Source organism: Pelmatolapia mariae, linkage group LG1 (genome assembly GCF_036321145.2).
Source record: "Pelmatolapia mariae isolate MD_Pm_ZW linkage group LG1, Pm_UMD_F_2, whole genome shotgun sequence".
NCBI classification, from domain to species: domain Eukaryota; kingdom Metazoa; phylum Chordata; class Actinopteri; order Cichliformes; family Cichlidae; genus Pelmatolapia; species Pelmatolapia mariae.
Genome location: NC_086227.1, coordinates 28,993,936 through 29,011,477, shown reverse-complemented (window position 1 = coordinate 29,011,477; position 17,542 = coordinate 28,993,936). Strand labels below are relative to the sequence as shown.

General features: G+C 37.0%; 2 protein-coding genes across 2 annotated transcripts; one reads left to right on the top strand and one right to left on the bottom strand.

Annotated features, from left to right (window-relative positions):
* The first annotated feature begins 483 nt into the window (after nt 1-483).
* Nucleotides 484-5,780, top strand: tspan3b (tetraspanin 3b). Its single transcript, XM_063477998.1, has 7 exons — nt 484-643; nt 1,899-2,090; nt 3,116-3,190; nt 3,574-3,675; nt 3,843-3,995; nt 4,111-4,194; nt 4,705-5,780. Exons 1-7 carry the CDS (start codon nt 581-583, stop codon nt 4,795-4,797), a joined length of 762 nt encoding a protein of 253 aa, XP_063334068.1. The 5' UTR covers nt 484-580; the 3' UTR covers nt 4,798-5,780.
* A 181-nt stretch (nt 5,781-5,961) lies between these two features.
* On the bottom strand, nt 5,962-17,247 carry pstpip1b (proline-serine-threonine phosphatase interacting protein 1b). Its single transcript, XM_063477986.1, has 15 exons — nt 17,148-17,247; nt 16,490-16,590; nt 15,779-15,853; nt 15,024-15,058; nt 14,828-14,934; nt 14,250-14,312; nt 13,936-14,028; nt 13,516-13,561; nt 13,234-13,313; nt 12,500-12,598; nt 11,751-11,847; nt 11,440-11,536; nt 9,849-9,937; nt 8,671-8,786; nt 5,962-8,513 (listed from the first exon to the last, which is right to left on the bottom strand). Exons 1-15 carry the CDS (start codon nt 17,178-17,180, stop codon nt 8,382-8,384), a joined length of 1,263 nt encoding a protein of 420 aa, XP_063334056.1. The 5' UTR covers nt 17,181-17,247; the 3' UTR covers nt 5,962-8,381.
* Between the last annotated feature and the right edge of the window lie 295 nt (nt 17,248-17,542).

Below are 17,542 nucleotides of genomic sequence, written 5' to 3'. Positions count from 1 at the left end.
CATAATTTTATATTATTGTTAATAAATTAATTAAAGCAACAAAAAAACCTGAGGAGCCGGTTCGGAGTCGAAAGAACCGGCTCTTTTTAGTGAGTCGAACCGAAAGAGCCGGTTCTCTAAAAAGAGCCGGAAATCCCATCACTAATGTAGGGAGAAGAAAGAAACACCCCACATGCAAATTCTAAATATCAAACTTGTTGAGTTACTTCTAAAAGACTGTTCAAGCTCACTTTAACTCTGGTGCTGTGTCACAACATTATAAAATAGATGCTGTTTCAAATAACACCGCACGATAGATTTACAGACTCACAGATCATTAGCTCAAATGTAGTACAATGTCGTAGACAAACGTCCCAGCATTACCCCCAGTTTGTTTATTTTGAATGGTGACGTCACCAGAGCACGTGACCGAGCAGCGCTTCCTTGCGGCTATTTTATTGGTCAAACCTAGAAGAATCTGCACAGTGGGGCAGGCCGAAGCCATTTTATTATTTTAACAGCAAAGGTGCAGGTGCATCAGTATTTTATTATTTAAATATACATATTTACTAAGTCTTTCCATTTAAGCTCTCTCGATACGATGGGCCAGTGTGGGATTACGTCATCTAAAACCGTCTTGGTTTTCCTCAATCTAATATTTTGGGTAAGGAAACGGCAGATGCTTGAACAATGTGCAGCATCCCAGTGAGGCCAAGGATGGAGACTGTTAGCAAACTGCGCCAGAGATGCACTGCACTGAGGCGATAAAACAGATGCATTATGTGGCGGTAATTATGTGTAAAGACTCACTCTGACGTTAGTATTCACTGTAAGCTGCACGGACGTTAACTGGAAATCCATTTGACTGGTTAGCTGTAGCTGTAGCTTGTTCTTTAGCTGCCGCCCACAACTTATAGCTATGACGTTATGCAGCAGCAGCTGAGTTAACCTCCAGCGCTGTTTGAGCTGCATCATGCTAGTATATCAAAAGAACAGCAGAGCTAAATTAAAGCATGTATAGGTGAGCAAAATTCAAAATACATGATCAAGCAGGATGACTGAATAATATAGAGACGTGAGGCCCAGTCCACACTGCTTATGCGTGCTTTGTCTGTGAGCCTTAATTACCATTATTCATGTGAAGCTATGATATCGTTATAGCACATATGGGTGATTGAAATGTCATGTTTTTGTGTCCAAGTTCGTGATTTCTGTTTAAAATCATTTATTAAATGAATTACTTGTAGGTTTTTATTTGATAAATAAATAATATATGAATATATTTTGAGTTTATTCAAAAAATATATTATTTACTATTTTTCCGTTTTGGTAAACATGCCTATATTTGTGTGTGAGTATAAAAGCAGCATAAGGAATATTTCTATATTGGATATCATATCGTAGATCTTATATATAATGTTGTGTTTGTAGCATTTTGAAAAAATGTTTTGAGTTTGTAAGGCTGCTATCTTGTCCAGGACTCTCTTGTCAATTTCTGGTTAAATAAAAGTAGTGAAAAAAGAGAAGACTAAGAACACTTTTAAAGCTGGGGTTTAAATTATTATACATTAAAAATTTGATATAACAATCATTTTAAAGCTGTTCAGCTCATTAAAAATAATTGTTCAGTGGTTTGCATGTTCTCAAATGTCAGGGTGGTGCAACCACACAAAATCTATAGTTTAATTTTGAAATCAAAAAACTAATAATAGGGAAGAAGTGTATGCTTTTGCTACCAAATAAAAACGTAAACCAGACGATTAAGTAAAAGCCTGTCTGAATTGAAAATAATTACAAAAGTAGTTGCAAAGATGGCTTAAGTCAGGTGGTGCAACTGCAAGAAGCATTGGAAAAGCAGGTTATGTCTCTTTATGCTTTTACATCTGATTCTTCTGATTTTTCCCTGTTTCACTCTGCAGGCTGCAGCTGGAATTTTATGCTACATAGGAGCTTATGTGTTTATCACATATGATGACTATGACCACTTCTTTGAAGATGTGTACACGTTGATTCCAGCTGTTGTAATCATAGCTGTCGGAACTCTTCTCTTCATCATCGGTTTGATTGGCTGCTGCGCAACAATACGTGAAAGCTCCTGTGGCTTGGCAACAGTGAGTATGCCCAAAAAAAAAGTGGTTTTATGCCTATGGTAGGAAACTGTAGGAAGCACGTTAAAAAGTGCCAAGGAAGGTGGGTGATATATATCAAGAAAATTTGCAATATCGATATTTCTGATGATAAAGTAAAAAATACTGAATGGTGTTTTTCATGCTTGCAGTTTGCAGGCAGCACCATTCATATTGTAAGTAAAAGAAGGACATTTTCACAATATTGGCACTAAAACCTCATTTCTACCTGGGATGTTGTTTATTGGTTTGAGCTTCTTAACTAGCATTTTAAAGCCCTTCCTTTCGACGATCGCTAATTTACATCCACTATTTTCTTTTCCTTTCATGTTGAGCGTAACTTGCAAATGCTTCGCTTGGGGGAGTCGTTTGTTTACATTTCAGTCAGACATCAGCAGCTGCTAGTATCTCATAGCCTTCATATTACCTTTATAGCCTGGCTGTGTTTTTGCCTCAAGTGCTGAAAGAAGTTTATGTCTTTAGTGAGAACAGTTTGTTGCACATTTTGCGAACTTTTTGCTTTGTTGAAAGTTGGTGAAGAAACTCCCTTTTTAAGTTACTACTGGGGGATGCTGACACCCGACTCTTGCTGGGAATGTACATACATGGCTTTGCTAAAGCAGTAATAATGCAATATGGGTTTTAATTTGAATTTAATGAATTAAATTGCAGTAGTGGAAGAAAATACTTAAAATGCTGTAAAAATGCAGGGAGGGATTTTAAAAATAAAATGCCAATGATTTGACATTTTCACTTGTTTTGGCAATTTTGATTGATAAAACCTCACATTGCATTGAAACTACAGTAGAAAAGACACTTTTTATAAATGGGGACAATTATTATTATTATTATTATAATTATTATTAATTACTAATGCATTCAGTGGCCAACTGCCTATTGATTTAAGAGTTTTAATATAGGCTTTAAGACAGAGAGAAAATGTCTTATGTTCAATATTTTCTTTAATTTTAGATCAATTTTAACATCAGCTTTCTGTCTCTGTTTTTCAGTTTGCTGCCATACTCCTGCTGGTATTTGTAACGGAGTGTGTGGTGGTGGTGCTCGGCTACATATACAGAGCAAAGGTAAACACTGTTTTGCTGGTCACGTTCTCTTCTGTTAAAGGCGACAGTGAAATGCTGCTGCTAAATCTTAATTTTTCTCCTGTTTCAGGATAAATTACCCACTGTGGCAACCCCTTGTGAACAAGGGAGTTTTTATGTAATTTACAAATAAATGTTTTATTACTGTGTATAAAACAACTCCTTCTGCTGTGATGAATAAATGTAATTAATTTAGCCGGTCTCATTTATCCTTAATCCATTTGGGTTAAAGTGCTTCCCAGGCTTCTATAATTAGTTTTTTGACAATGTTATAAGACTAAGTCACCAAATTACTTTGAGTGAGCAATGAGTGGTGAATAGTGACAGTTGTGTTATTTTTTGTTTTGTTTTCTTTGTTTTTATAGGTAGAAGATGAGGTGAATCACTCCATTCAGAAAGTTTACAATGAATACAGCGGCACCAACACTGATGCTCCTAGCCGGGCGATTGATTATGTGCAGAGGCAGGTGAGAAAAAACTTCTGTTGTGACAAATGATTTTGTCATCTAAAACTGGAAAAAGTGAGTGCATACAGTTTTTAATTACGTTACTTTTTATGCTTTCCTGGTAGTCATATATTAGATGATGAATTTTAAAATTGTAATTAAACATTTTCATTCACCATTTGTCCTAGCTTCACTGCTGCGGCATTCACAACTACTCTGACTGGAAGAACACCCACTGGTTTAAAGAATCCAAGAACAACAGCGTCCCCGTCAGTTGCTGTCAGCCCAACATCAGCAACTGTACAGGCACGCTCACTCGACCAGCAGATCTTTACCAAGAGGTACACACCACTAGTTTGGCGTCTGTAATTAAATCGTTTGCAGAGACTGTAAGTATTTTCCAGCACGTTACAAGTGTGTTTATAGCTGGAAAACTTTTTTATTTTTCGTCTTTAGGGATGTGAAGCTCTTGTTGTGAAGAAATTAAAGGAGATTATGATGTATGTCATATGGGCTGCGTTGACTTTTGCATCTATACAGGTAAGGAATATAAAGCTGCAAACACAAAGGTCTTAAAATATTGACACTTGTATTTTGTCTTGCAGATAGTTATAGTGAGATTTTACATATTTATATGCCGCATCATCACTCAGCTAAAGCATATAATTAGAACTATATTTAAAGAGTCTTGCAATAGACTCAGGTGAGTAGGGTGTATTATTGAAACTGCAGTTGTCTTGGTAACAAGTGAACCGAAAGTATCTCTGACCTAACTGAGACAAAGTAAATGTGGTCAAAGCATCTATGTTTAACAAAGCATCTATGCTGTGGTTGTTGTCAGCATAACATCCAACTTTACAGCCAGAGTGCATATAGTAATAAATACAACTATAGTTCTTATACATTACAGCATATGTTCTGTAGTGTGTCCCAATATTCCTGTTAAAATTTTAAACTGTTTAGTTGTGCTGTTTAATTAAATTTACATGGAGGTTGCTGAAGGGAAAAAATTGACTTCACAGTTTTGATCCCTGTGCTGTCTGCCTGCAGATGCTGGGCATGCTCTGTGCTTGCGTGGTGCTGTGCAGGAGGAGCCACGACCCAGCGTATGAGCTGCTGGTCACAACCAACAGCTATGCATAAAGAATGCAGCCAGCCAACAAAACACTAAGAAAATCAACAGGAGCGTCACAGGACATGTCCACACTAGTTATCAGCTATAGTTATATAAGCTCAAGCACACCTTGCACAATTCATGATAAAGTAGTGAACACTGACGTTTTGGGTGGGGGCTTCAAGGGAAAACCATTTATTTATTGACATGCTTTCCAAGTTCCTGTTACTTTTAAATGTTTATCCTTTTGTTACAAATACTGAAATATTTACAAAAGCCAAAGTTGTATATGGCTAATTGACTTCTGATTATTGATGTGCAATTTTTTTTCTTTAAATTGTGGCTTCATAAAATTTGTGTATATGCCCAATAAGGATGACGAGAAGCTTAAATGTGAAAATAAGACTGGTCGTGTTGTATGAAAGCTTTTTCTTGGTGTGCTGTTTTGCACCATGGCTGGAACTCTGGAGATATTTAGTGGTTGTCCAAATGCATAAGCTATGTTAAAAATAACATGTACTCTATTACCAAGGCCTTGGTTTGACCAGACAAATCTTTTTAGCATAGTAGAGATCTGACGTTTTAATCTTAGCTGTCCCATGAATGCAGTCTAGTTTTTAAGATTTGCAGAATAAGAATAATGAATGTTTTGGTTTTTTAGGTGTTGGAGCAGCATCTCATTCTCAAAGCCATGTTTGGTGAAAGAGTTGTTTATGTTCACAAATATTCCGATTGTAAATTTCCAAATCAGGCTTTACTAACAAGGCATTGCTAAGATATAAATTGTGAATTAACTATTTGGTCTCCAGTGCCACAGTAGGAGTATTATCAGTGTTACCTAAAGATTTATATATGTAGATTTAATCTGTTACAGTCACACATTTCCTTGTTTAGTTTGATTTGTTAAGTATAAACCTGATTTAAAAAAAATACACGTTTTTTTGTACCTTGTAGTGAAAGTGTGTACCCTTTTAATATTTTTAAGCTGTTAAGTTGATCCCATATTTAGCTAGTTCCACAGAAAAATATGAGAGATAAAAGGAGACAAATAAACTCATACACCTCAACTGTATTGTTTTAATTTTTTTTTCATGTGACAGTAAATATGCTAACAAAAAAACAAACTGACACAAAGTACTTAAGCAATGGTTGGCTATATCATCAGGCGCATGGAAATATATTAAACATGTTTAAATGTGCTGTCACTTGACAAGCATAAAAATAGTTTATTCTAGTAGTTTGTTCATCTGTATGTGCTACTTTTGTAGCCGATGGTCTGTGGAAGGTTTACAGAAAAAAACTTTTATGTACAGCAGATATAAATGATGATTACTACAGTCATATGAAAAGGAAAGTTTTTGCAGGATTTTATGCAGTCCTGTGAAAAACACATTACACAGTTATGTCTTCTATGGGAATTAAGTGGGTAATTATCAGCCTGGTGCTGCTAATCAAATGCAACTGATCATCAGCAAGTGTGACCACCTCTGTAAAAGAAGAGGTTTTGGCAGATTACCAATTTGGAGCATTTAGTTTTGTTACGTTAACGCTACAAGACCACATCTACTTCCCAGTAGTAGATTTCCCAGCAATTTCACCCAAAGTCTGACCATGCAATACTTAGAGAAATTGCAAAAGGCCAAGAGCTACATTCCTCATTTAGCGTGTTATATCTAAGTTCCTGACAGTATAATTCCTGAACGAGTATGGCTTGTTTGGAAGAATTGTAGGGAGAAGATGGAATAATAGTTTAGGTTTGCAAAGTTGTATTTGAACAAACCAAAAGACCTCCAGAACAGGACCAAAGAGAGATGCCTGGTCATAATGCAAAGGGGCACATTTATTGGAAGCCAACTGCGCATCAGCGCAAACACCCCATACCACTGTTAAGCATGGTGATGGAGGGGTGATAATTTGGGCTCATTTTGCAGCCACTGTATTTCAAAGAACACCAGAGTCAAGAGTGAGGCCATCTGTCCGACAGCAAAATCTTGGCCAAAACTGGGTCATGCAACAGGATAATGATCCCAAACACATAAGCAAGATGGCTGAAATAGAAAATATGTTGCAAAGTCCAGACCTCAACATGACTGAAATGCTGTGGCTGGACCTTAAGAGAGCTGTGTGTGAGCAAATGCCCATAAACCTAAATGAACTGAAGCAATGTTGTAACGATGAGTGGGGCAAAAGTCTTCAACAACAGCGTGAGAAACGGATGAAGTATGAAAAAGATTTCTTCATGTTATTGCTGCTAAAGGTGATTCTACAAGGTAGTGAATCATAATTTGTAGTCAGTTGTTAAGGACAACATAGAGTTCTATGAAAACCTTCCTTTTCACATAACTAGAAATCTAGCGCTCTTGTCTTCACCAGCTCACATGTGCACCAAATAAATCGAGCATTTAAAAGACTATGTCATAGTTTAGTCAGAAACTGCATTTCTAAACAAAGAAGGATTGACAGCCAGAAGCAAATACATCTCCGCTGTATATATGTGGCTGCTTAATGCTGCTAAACTTAGCAGTCACTGGTGGATTGCATATGGTACTCATTCTGATTTCTTGTCATTTGAGATGAATAAGATGATTCATCTTATCACAAGTCATTTAAGTTCAAATTTTAATGAAAAAAGTATGTGATGTTACAGTGCTTAGAATGTACTGGTGCAGTACTAGTTTGCTAATATTAGAAACATACAGATTCATGTTGAAAACATGGTAACTTGACTGAATGAAGGGAATTTTAAAATTCTTCATTGGTTTTCTAAAGTAGATAGCTAACCATTCTTTAGTCATATATACAAGTATAGGAACTAAAGATGAGATAAATAGTATAGCTATACTGATTATCCAAACCAGTGTAAACAATGAGGCTGATATAAGCTGGTGAATGCATTTCCTTTAACTTGCATTAATTGCTTAGGTAGTCTACTGCTTACTAAATGATCCTTTTTAGTTCAGGTTTTTGGTTAGTTTTTCATGTTAGCCAGTATTGTAAGAGCACTTGGGAAAAAAAAGCCTGGCAAAAATGTGTGTGTTTGTAGGCTGTATTGTGTGTGGCATGTGTTCGCTTTGGTGTGTGTCTTTGCAAGCGTGCAAGTTTTTAAGCATATGAGACATCTGTTTTGATGTGTTGACATTCTTTGTGTCTACTTTCTTGCATTTGCAACTGTTGTTCTGTGTATACCACGCATGTTGTGGGGGCACAATTGTGTTTACACAATCACAGTGTGTTTGTCCCCCAAAACCAGTCATTCTGGGGGGAAAAATCAGATACCAATAACATAAATTATTGCATTTTATGATAAAACTCCTTGTAAGGCAGTTTTATCATAAATTGCATGCTCTAAATCATAAGCTATAAACCGCCCAAATCCCACAGTATTTAATCTGAAAAATTATATTAACGATAAAAAATGATGCACATAGCATTTTACTGAAATAAAGTTGCATATTATCAGTGAAATAGCCCGCCCACATTTTGTGAACCACTGTTTTAAGGTAAAGGGGCAGGCAAGTAAGAATTGGATTTACGGTTCTTTTTCATGAAATTACTATAAATATATTGAATTTCTCCTGAGATATAAAGAAAATTACTGTATGTGCGTACATGTTTAAATTTTGCCTAGATAGTTTCCTGGCACCAGTCCACTAAACCCATTCCTCTCCACCGTCCACCACCCATTTTGTTCTTGGTCCAGCACTCGAACTACATCTCCTCGGCTCACAGATAGCTCATCTTCTTCCTGATCAGTCGATGTAAAGAAAGCACATCTTAATTGCAGGCAAATATCCCTTAAATACAGTACCGCTAATATCGTCTACTTTCTTCTTTTCTTTCTCGATCATCTTGCTCAATGTTCACTTTCTTGCTGTAGGTTTTAAAATAATCATGCAAATCACCTTTGCAGTGTATTGATAAAGCACAACATAGAAGATTTCATCAGGTGGACCCGTGGACAGTGGCACTTCTTGGTGAATGCATGGAAGGGGTGCATATCCGTCATCGGAAAGCTGAACTAAAGCAGAATTAAATGTCAGAAATTGCAAACACAAAATGTAAAAAAAAAAAAAAATTATTAATCTGTTCTGTATTTTAACCTCCTAGGACCTGGCGTCCACATGTGTGGACATCACATTTTAGGTTGTTTAGACCAAAATACTAAATTTTGCTCTACAAGGGCCTGATATCCACATACGAGGATATTATACTGCCACTGTTCTATCGAAACTTTAGACGAATATCCTCATATGTGGCTCTAATTTTTCTCAGAAACAAAAATCAGGTAAAAAAAATAAAAAAAATAAAAATCTGGTAATTCTTTGTTTTTATATTCATTGGGTCCAAATATCAAAGAGAAATTAAAAATGCATGCCATGAAAGAGTTCGGGTCTTAGGAGGTTAAACAAATGTGACCAACAAAAGTACAACAAAGAGTTTCAAAGTGCAGCTTCTCTCACTAAGGGCAAAGGTAGCCACCCATATCCACCCACAGAGTCCAACTTTAAATAGCACAAAAAGTCAAACCAACAAATTCACGCAACTATGTGTTTGACCCAAGACTACATATAATACTTTTTCTAGCCCCATGTTTTATAATTGCAATGTGTTTCACGTGGAGTATGTTCGTAAATGACAACAGCCATTGTGTATGAATGCGTGAAAGGACACATTTCCACCGTTTCTGTGGTAAGCATGCAAATAAATCAAGAGACCAACAGGGCCTGTGATGTGTTACTGTTCAAAACCAACAGTCTATACAGTTTTACACATTTGGCACATACATGACTCATTGGAGAAGAGATTGGCCTCTCATCAAGTCCACTATAGCAAATTTAAAGTTCTTTCTTACTTTTGAAGTGTACTTTCTTGATATAATATTAGAATATCATTTTTATCTCTGATTCATATAGTGAAATGTTTCAAATTAATTGACTGCTCTAGCCTCCAATATATGAATAGAAAGACCAACTCTCTATATATGTAATTCATAAAATATAGCAGAACCAACAAAATATTGAAGATTTAGGTCTTTCCCACAGTTTAACAATATAACTGAGTGAGCGGTTGCAGTACTTACATTCTCCAATGGATGACAGTGTAGATCGTGGGCTGAGTGGACTGTCCATGCCAATGTTCAGAGAACTTCCAAGCAGGGGATCAGAACACCTTTAGATCAAGAGAGATATTTAAGATACAAATGTTTACTTTTGTGAATTCACCGAGCAAAGGTCCAAATTTCTAACATTAAAAAATAACAACAAACGATGAAGATAAAGATGATGATTAACAAAGAGAATATTTTCAGGACATGGTTTGTGTTTAGTTTGCAGAGTACAAAGTATATCATATACATTATATAAACTAAAGTATATTATACAGTATATTATATACACTGTAGTATAGTATATAGTATGTTATAAACACTGTTGAAGCAGGTCTCCTCTGGAATTAGTAAGTAAGTAAGTAAAATGTATTTATATAGCGCTTTTTAAAACAGGAAGTTATTTCAAAGTACTTCACATGGGAATAAAAGCATATCAAACGAAACAATAAAAATGGTATAAAAACGGTATAAAAGCATATCAATTGAAACAGTAAAACACAGTATAATAGCATATCCAATAAAACAGTTTGCTACACATGAATATTACCTAAATGCCTGTCTAAACAGATGTGTTTTGAGCTTTGTTTTAAAAGTAGCTAAAGGGTTGATGTTGCGTAGCGGGGGAGGTAAACTGTTCCACAATATTGGAGCCAAGGTTTGAAAAGCGCGATCCCCCTTTGTTTTCAAATGGGTCCGTGGAATGGTTAGAAGACCACTATCAGTGAATCTAAGGATCCGGTTTGGAGAGTGGGGTTGGAGAAGCTCAGTGATATAAGTGGGGGCCTCACCTGGATTTCTTTTTCCCATTTTAATTCTGCCTAGCCCTGCAAAGCCGAACACAAGCGTGGAAAGATCGGCTCTCCGAAAACGGCATGCGCCTGAACATCAAGAAGACTGAATACCTTGAATGCGGCCCCCAGACCAACAGTACCATCACTATTGACGGCGAGCCGCTGACTAAAGTTGCCAAATTCAAGTACCTCGGGTCCCTTGTCACCTCGGATTGCGAAACTCTACCACAGGCCAGACTCCGTGTCAACGCAGCGTGGATGAAATGGCGTCAGGTCAGTGGAGTCTTATGCGACAAGAGAATGCCAATCTATCTCAAGGCAAAAGTTTATAAGTCAATCGTGCGCCCAGTGGCACTCTACGGGTCAGAGTGCTGGCCAGCGATGACCAAGCATGAACAAGCCCTTCACACCATGGAGATGCAGATGCTGAGGTGGCCTCTGGGTCTCACACGACTAGACCGAGCGAGGAACGAAGATGCTAGGAAACGATGGGGAGTGACACCGATCACAGACAAGATGCGAGAGGCCATGTTGCCCGTAGCGATAAGAACTCCATCGCAAAGACAGCCCAGCAATTAGATCTAGGTGGCAACAGGCCATGAGGAAGACCAAAAAGCACTGGATGGACCGAATCAAAGATGATATGAAGGCTGCGAATGTTACACCAGAAGACACCCTGGATAGGAAGAAGTGGAGGAAGGCATGCAAAACAGCGGACCCTGCATCGCGGGATATGAACCGCTAGGAAGAAGAAGATTTTAATTCTGTCTCACCTCTTTGAGGGATCTTCTTCTCCTCCTGCAAAATGAGCTTGACCATTGTTGTCCCTGACTGTCCCCGTCTTGTAATAGCTTTCAAACACTATGGGCTCTGCAAGAAGAAAAGAGAACCTGCTCATTTGAGAAATGAGGCCAAGTGATACTTTTTGCCTGTCTGTCAATTGAAAGAGAAAGTCAAGAAGCTGAGCTGCACTCTTTATATCCTGTTATTTTGTAGTGGAACTTTTCTCACTTCAACTTTGTACTTATAAGTAAAGGAAACAAAACAACCATCTTTCCAGTAAATACAAATTGTGAAAGCTCACCTGGTGGCTTCAATCCGGTGCCTTTCATTTCTATGAAAGAGTTGTTGTCTTTGGTAATGTCACACTGTTCCAGAAATTTCCTCACCTCCTCGTAAGACTGGTTTTAAAAATGAGGAATTCAGTACATTTTATATTACTATTATATTACTTTCACTTTTCATTTAGGTTTATGCATAATTGATAGTTAATTAGGTTTATGAAAAGATCCCGATTTTTTCTGTCTGCCAGTTATTTATATTTAGAATGGTTAAGAAAGTGGCAAGTACGGAGCCCATAAAACTATCGGCCAAGTGATTGTAATAACTTTCAAGAAGAAGTCAAGGCTACATGAGCCTACTAACATGCTTCAAGTCGCAATCCATTATTTTATCCAGTAGCAGGCCATAGCGGTGGTCTGACATTCAACTTAAGCACACTTAAGATTTGAAAGTTAAAGCCTCATTGAACTAAAATGTGATCAGAAGAACGACAAAGAGTGAAAACTGCACTATTATTACAATTCTGGTTGATAAATTCTCATTAAAAGAACATTTGGGAATAAAATTTGAAAATCCGTTTTTTGTAACACTAAAAGAGATGCTCTTTGTTTCATTTTGTTTTTTAAGAAAACTTTTTTTTAGGTTTATCCAGCAAGACAATGTACTTATACTTGATTTAAGAATAGAAATTTGCATTTTTATTCTTCTTGACGTTTTTATTCTGTTTGTTTTATTCTGTTTACATATTAAATAAAGGGAAAACTACCTCACCTCATCATCTTTGACACATTGCATGGAGAAATGATTGCAATGGTCCCAGAGAGCACACCTGAGCATGCTGATGCGATTTCCCTCCAACTGTTGGAACACCTATAATTTTCAAATGAATTCTGTGTTATTACCAACAATGTATTATTGTACTATGTACTATTACAAGATTTGCCATGATACTGGGTTACAGTAATGCAACTTCTGCATGCGTGCCCATTTCACGTTTCGGAGAGGCAAAATGGGCACAGTGAACCTGTGTGTTTGTTACGCATTTTGAAATGATACCCTGTTGGGTAATGATCAACTCAGTATCACAGCAAAACGTGATATTTGCCGTGACATAGGGTTGAATTGCCTTAACATATACAAAGCTCATTATAGTTTCTTTTTTCTCTTCTTACTTACAGGGGCGCCACCAAGAGCTGCCGTGTGTGTGTGTGTGTGTATGTCTGTGTGTGTGTCCACTAGTGACAGCAAAGTCAACACAAAGAAGCTGTCGTTCGAAAAAAAAAGCAGAACTTTTGTGTGATTAAGTGTGTTTCTGCATGGTTGTATGTTTTTCCATTTGTGGCTCTCTCAGTGCAAGATGAAATGTACTTCCGCAAATGGTCACCGCCAGGAAGGTTTTCACAGTTATAGGGGTTGTGGTGCGAAGCTATTTCTGTGGTTAAAAGACATTATTTTGAATAGAGACATGATTAGAAAGCGGTTAACGAGAAAATATTCTGCAGTACCTCGCATGTACTTTTGTGTGTCCCCTCCCAGTCCTGGCGAACAGCTTCTAGTTGAACAATGTTGTTAAAATACACCTTCTCTGTGAGAATAGAGCATAGTTAATAGTTACAGTTAACAAATGAAACACTGGTAAAGAACACAAACATGACCGCCGCACTGTTTTCCACTCTCTTAATTTATTTTTCCATGAAATATTCTCAAAAAAAAAAAAAAAAAAAGTGGACAATGAATGCAATATACTAAAAATGCATGCAAGTTAAAAATAAAATGTGAAGGCATACCAGCATCATTGGCCGCCTGCCTGCATTGCTTTATCTTGTGACGTACCTGTGAATGAAATCGGTGCACAGGAAGCCACGTTCAGTGAGTTATGTAACCATTTTAACACCAGTCAGAGAGACTGATATATAAATAGGTTGTATAGGGAATGGTCTTGAAAGAGATAAAAGAAGAAAAGAAAACATCTCACACCAGCACACAAACACACTTTAGTTCCGCCTTGCAAACTGTTGCACAACTGCAGAAAAGTCCCATCATAAAGACTGCACCGCTGACAGCTGGAAACTTGTAGTTCATAAATAGAACTGACAGTGGGCATTCGCACATTTTGTGGTGCATTTCTCAAGGAATCTAAAAGTTTGTATTTTGTTGCTTATAAAAACATTTGTCTTTTAGCGAGGTAGCTCATGCACTTATTTTACCTTTTCAGGGTTTTTGGACGTAGCATTTGTTTTCTCAGCCCCCTGCTCTGCCTCATCGGCCTCCTTGCACTTCAGCTCATAGTTCTTCTTAGACTAAGAAAAAGAGAAACAAAAATTAGAAGTTCTATTTCCAACAAAGCAACAGGAAGAACACTTTTTGTAAGTGATGCAATTTTTTTTTTTTTAAATCTGACTTGTATTTTTTGTGCTTGCTCGAACATAAATTGAACAACTTTTATGTGGTTAAGTTTTCATGTTTATTTCTAAATCACGCTGATTCCATGTGTTAGTGATAAATGATAGCAGTGTCCTACCTCCATGGTCTTCTTGAAGAATGAAACTTTTTTCTTTTGAACCTTCTCCATGATGCTTTCAAACTAAAGATAAAAGGTTGAAATTACTTGCATATGTTGCTTCAATGCAAACCTGATACTTGCAGTTACTGTTCATTGATGAATAAAAGACCTGGATTTTTAATGTGATAAAAGTCTTGATGTCACTTTTATAAAGACTGAAATAGTCTTTACTCCAGTCTTGAATTGTTTGTTTTTTGAAACTATAGGTTTCCCCTTATCAGCTGCTATCACAGCATTGCACTCAGTGTCTGTAAAGTGATTTAAATGGTTGCAGGATTAAGTCAACACTTACGTAACACAGTGTTTCCCAAACAGGATTTCTTGTATGACTCTTGCACTGGGTTGCAGTAGAAGAGTCACTTGCACTGATTGCTATGAAGACTGGCAGCTATTTACATCCATTAAACAGTTACAATATTAGTGCAATAGTAAAAGTAATAAAGAATTATATTATCCTCAGAGTATTCGAACCTTAACCATTTGGGGTTTTTTTGTTTAATAAGTCAGTTGTTAAGCAACACACATTTCCCAAATACCTTCTTCCTCTGCTCTTTCTGACGTTCTCTGAAACTCTCAATCTTTTTCACCTCCTCTTTCAATATATCAGATAGTTGGATGTGAAAGTTTCCAATGTTCTCAATTTCTGCAACAAAAAACATTGAAATGGCACAGTGAACCATTTGACATACAAACACATATATGGGTGTAACTTTCCACAGCACATGGACTTACGAGTTTTTAGTTGTTCGAATGATGCCCTCAAAGTGCTGGAAAAACAACACACATTCATAATCAAAATTATTCACCATGCCTGCACTTTGTGTTTCTTTCGCAAAGAGGCAGATTAACATTTTTAAAGCAAAATTTTAAGCAAAATAGCAGCTGAATACAATTTCATTGCTAGAACTCTGCACTGTGTTTTATTGTTTAACCAGCTGCCAAGACTGTGAGGACACCCAAACCTTAACATGCAGACTTTGTGCCCTAGTTTTGTTTTTTTTTAAAGAAGAAAAGAAAGGAAAAGAAAAAAGAAAAAATCTATTTGGTTTTACTGCACTTAGATGATTCTTTTATTGGAGGCTCATTGTTTCCGTTTTGCGGCTCTTAGAATATATTGAGTTCAGTACAGATGTCTGAGATAGCAGGGAACAGGAAACTGACAAGTTATGACCTACTGTACACTGAGCGAGGGGCTTACCACACACACACACACACATGCACACACACATACTTACACTTTAGTCTCTTTTTTCTGTGTCTCACTTTCTGTATCACACACAAATGTGTTTCCTCTTAAAGAATGTGGCGATGATGTGCCTGACTGTAGTTTTATATGTAGTCTTCCTGGTCAGTGCCAGTCACCCTTAACATGTCCATCCCTTACCAAAACCCTTCCAAATAAAAGTTTTTGTCCAAATTGCTATATTTATGTACTAGTTGGGCAGTCTATACAATACATAATGCTGACCTCAAAACAAGTTTTTCACCTTATCTCTATATGTCCTCCAGCTTTGCGAGCAATAGTCACCAGTTCCTTTCCATACTTTTCCTCTGCCAGTGCCCTGTGGGGTATAAATAGGCAGACAAATCATTAGAACCCAGAATGTATATTTTAGTATTTATTTGTAAAACTGAATTAGCTTATATAAAGTCTGTTATAACAGTCCAACATTTGCCTTGACATGCATATACCAACATTTTTACCTGAAATCTTGTTGCTACTTAAACTCTTGTTGCTCTTTTACCTAAAGGATCACTGACTTTATGTTATGTCATTCTATTCAGGCCATAACATCACAAAGATGATTTTGGTGACATCTTACGGTTTATCTTGAATTACTTGTCATTATCAATTAATATACTTCAGCAATCAGAAATGAGTGTTAATGCAGAATATTTTGATATTTCAAGACACAGAATTAAAAAAAGAAATAGCTAAATTCTGACATCTTGTGACCTAAATGAGTCATGGGCCTGCTATCTTGCATACATGACTAACCACATGTAGTGTTTAATGAGTGAAATGACAACTAGATAGCTATTTTTTTTTCTTAATGTTATGATCAAGCTGGAAGTTGATTCCATGTATGAAGTCATGTAAAGTAAAGATCATGGAAAGAGAAGCGCAGCTATGATTAAAATCACAGAACCCATGATTTTAAGTTTATTTTGATTGCACAAATACAAGCTGATCCAACCTCATCTTCAATAGCTCTTCCACATCTTTGCACATTTGCCTTCCATCTCGTAACCTTTGGATCACGGCTTCATACCCAGCGTGGCAAGTGAAGTCAGACCCCTGCATTAACGAAACACAGAAAAGAAAACTGCTGCAATAAACAGCATTTCTGAAAAAGGTATTGCAACATGTTCTAGACTCATTTTGTGGTAAAATGCAGAACTAGCACTTGTGTACTGCAAAGATATTTGTATGTGGCATGGCAGCGTAGAGTTAATACACTTGGTAAACCAACCCTCTAGATCGCTTCAAGTGCACACAGTGGTGATTCAACACGTTACAGTGTCTTTACATGTATGATGTTGATGATTGTGCATATTAAGTCTTTTTTAAGTTGTAAAGCTTACCTTAACCCCCCACCCCCACTCCCACCCCATACTGCTGTGTGTCTATACTAGTATAAACTATAATCACTTGTGGTTTACCTGATTTGGCAAATTTTAACTTACAGATGACAGTTAGGATTTAAAATATATAATGTTTTAACAAGCGATAGCTGACTGTAACGTGGTGTTTCTCGGGTTCCTAAAACGGTCTGTTCAACATAATCAATACATACTATAGTTTAGAAATGATAACAAAGCAAGTAGACAACAATACCACAAAAATATACTTACCCAGAAAGCATCTTTAAACATCAAAGGAGCCATTGTATTTTTTACTTCCTTGAACTAAGCACAACTCTTAGTACCGACCTCACTTACAGGACATTTCTCCAAATTTAAAAGCTTACCAACAACCTTGTATGGCTGAAACGTCAGTGAGTCATTTTGAATGAGGAAGAGCTTTTGTCCCGTGATGTCACTGACCACAGACAGCTCAGCCCATTTGTGAAACGGCAACTCTTTCACTTTATGTTTGGTCTAACGGTTGTGTCAGAGCACAGCAGTTACATGTGCCTTGCTAGGTAAAGGTGTCAGTATGTCTTTGTATTGTTATGCATTGTTATGTGTTATGTGTCATATGTTGCATTGCTGATGTAATCAACACTTACACAGAGACAGGCAATATG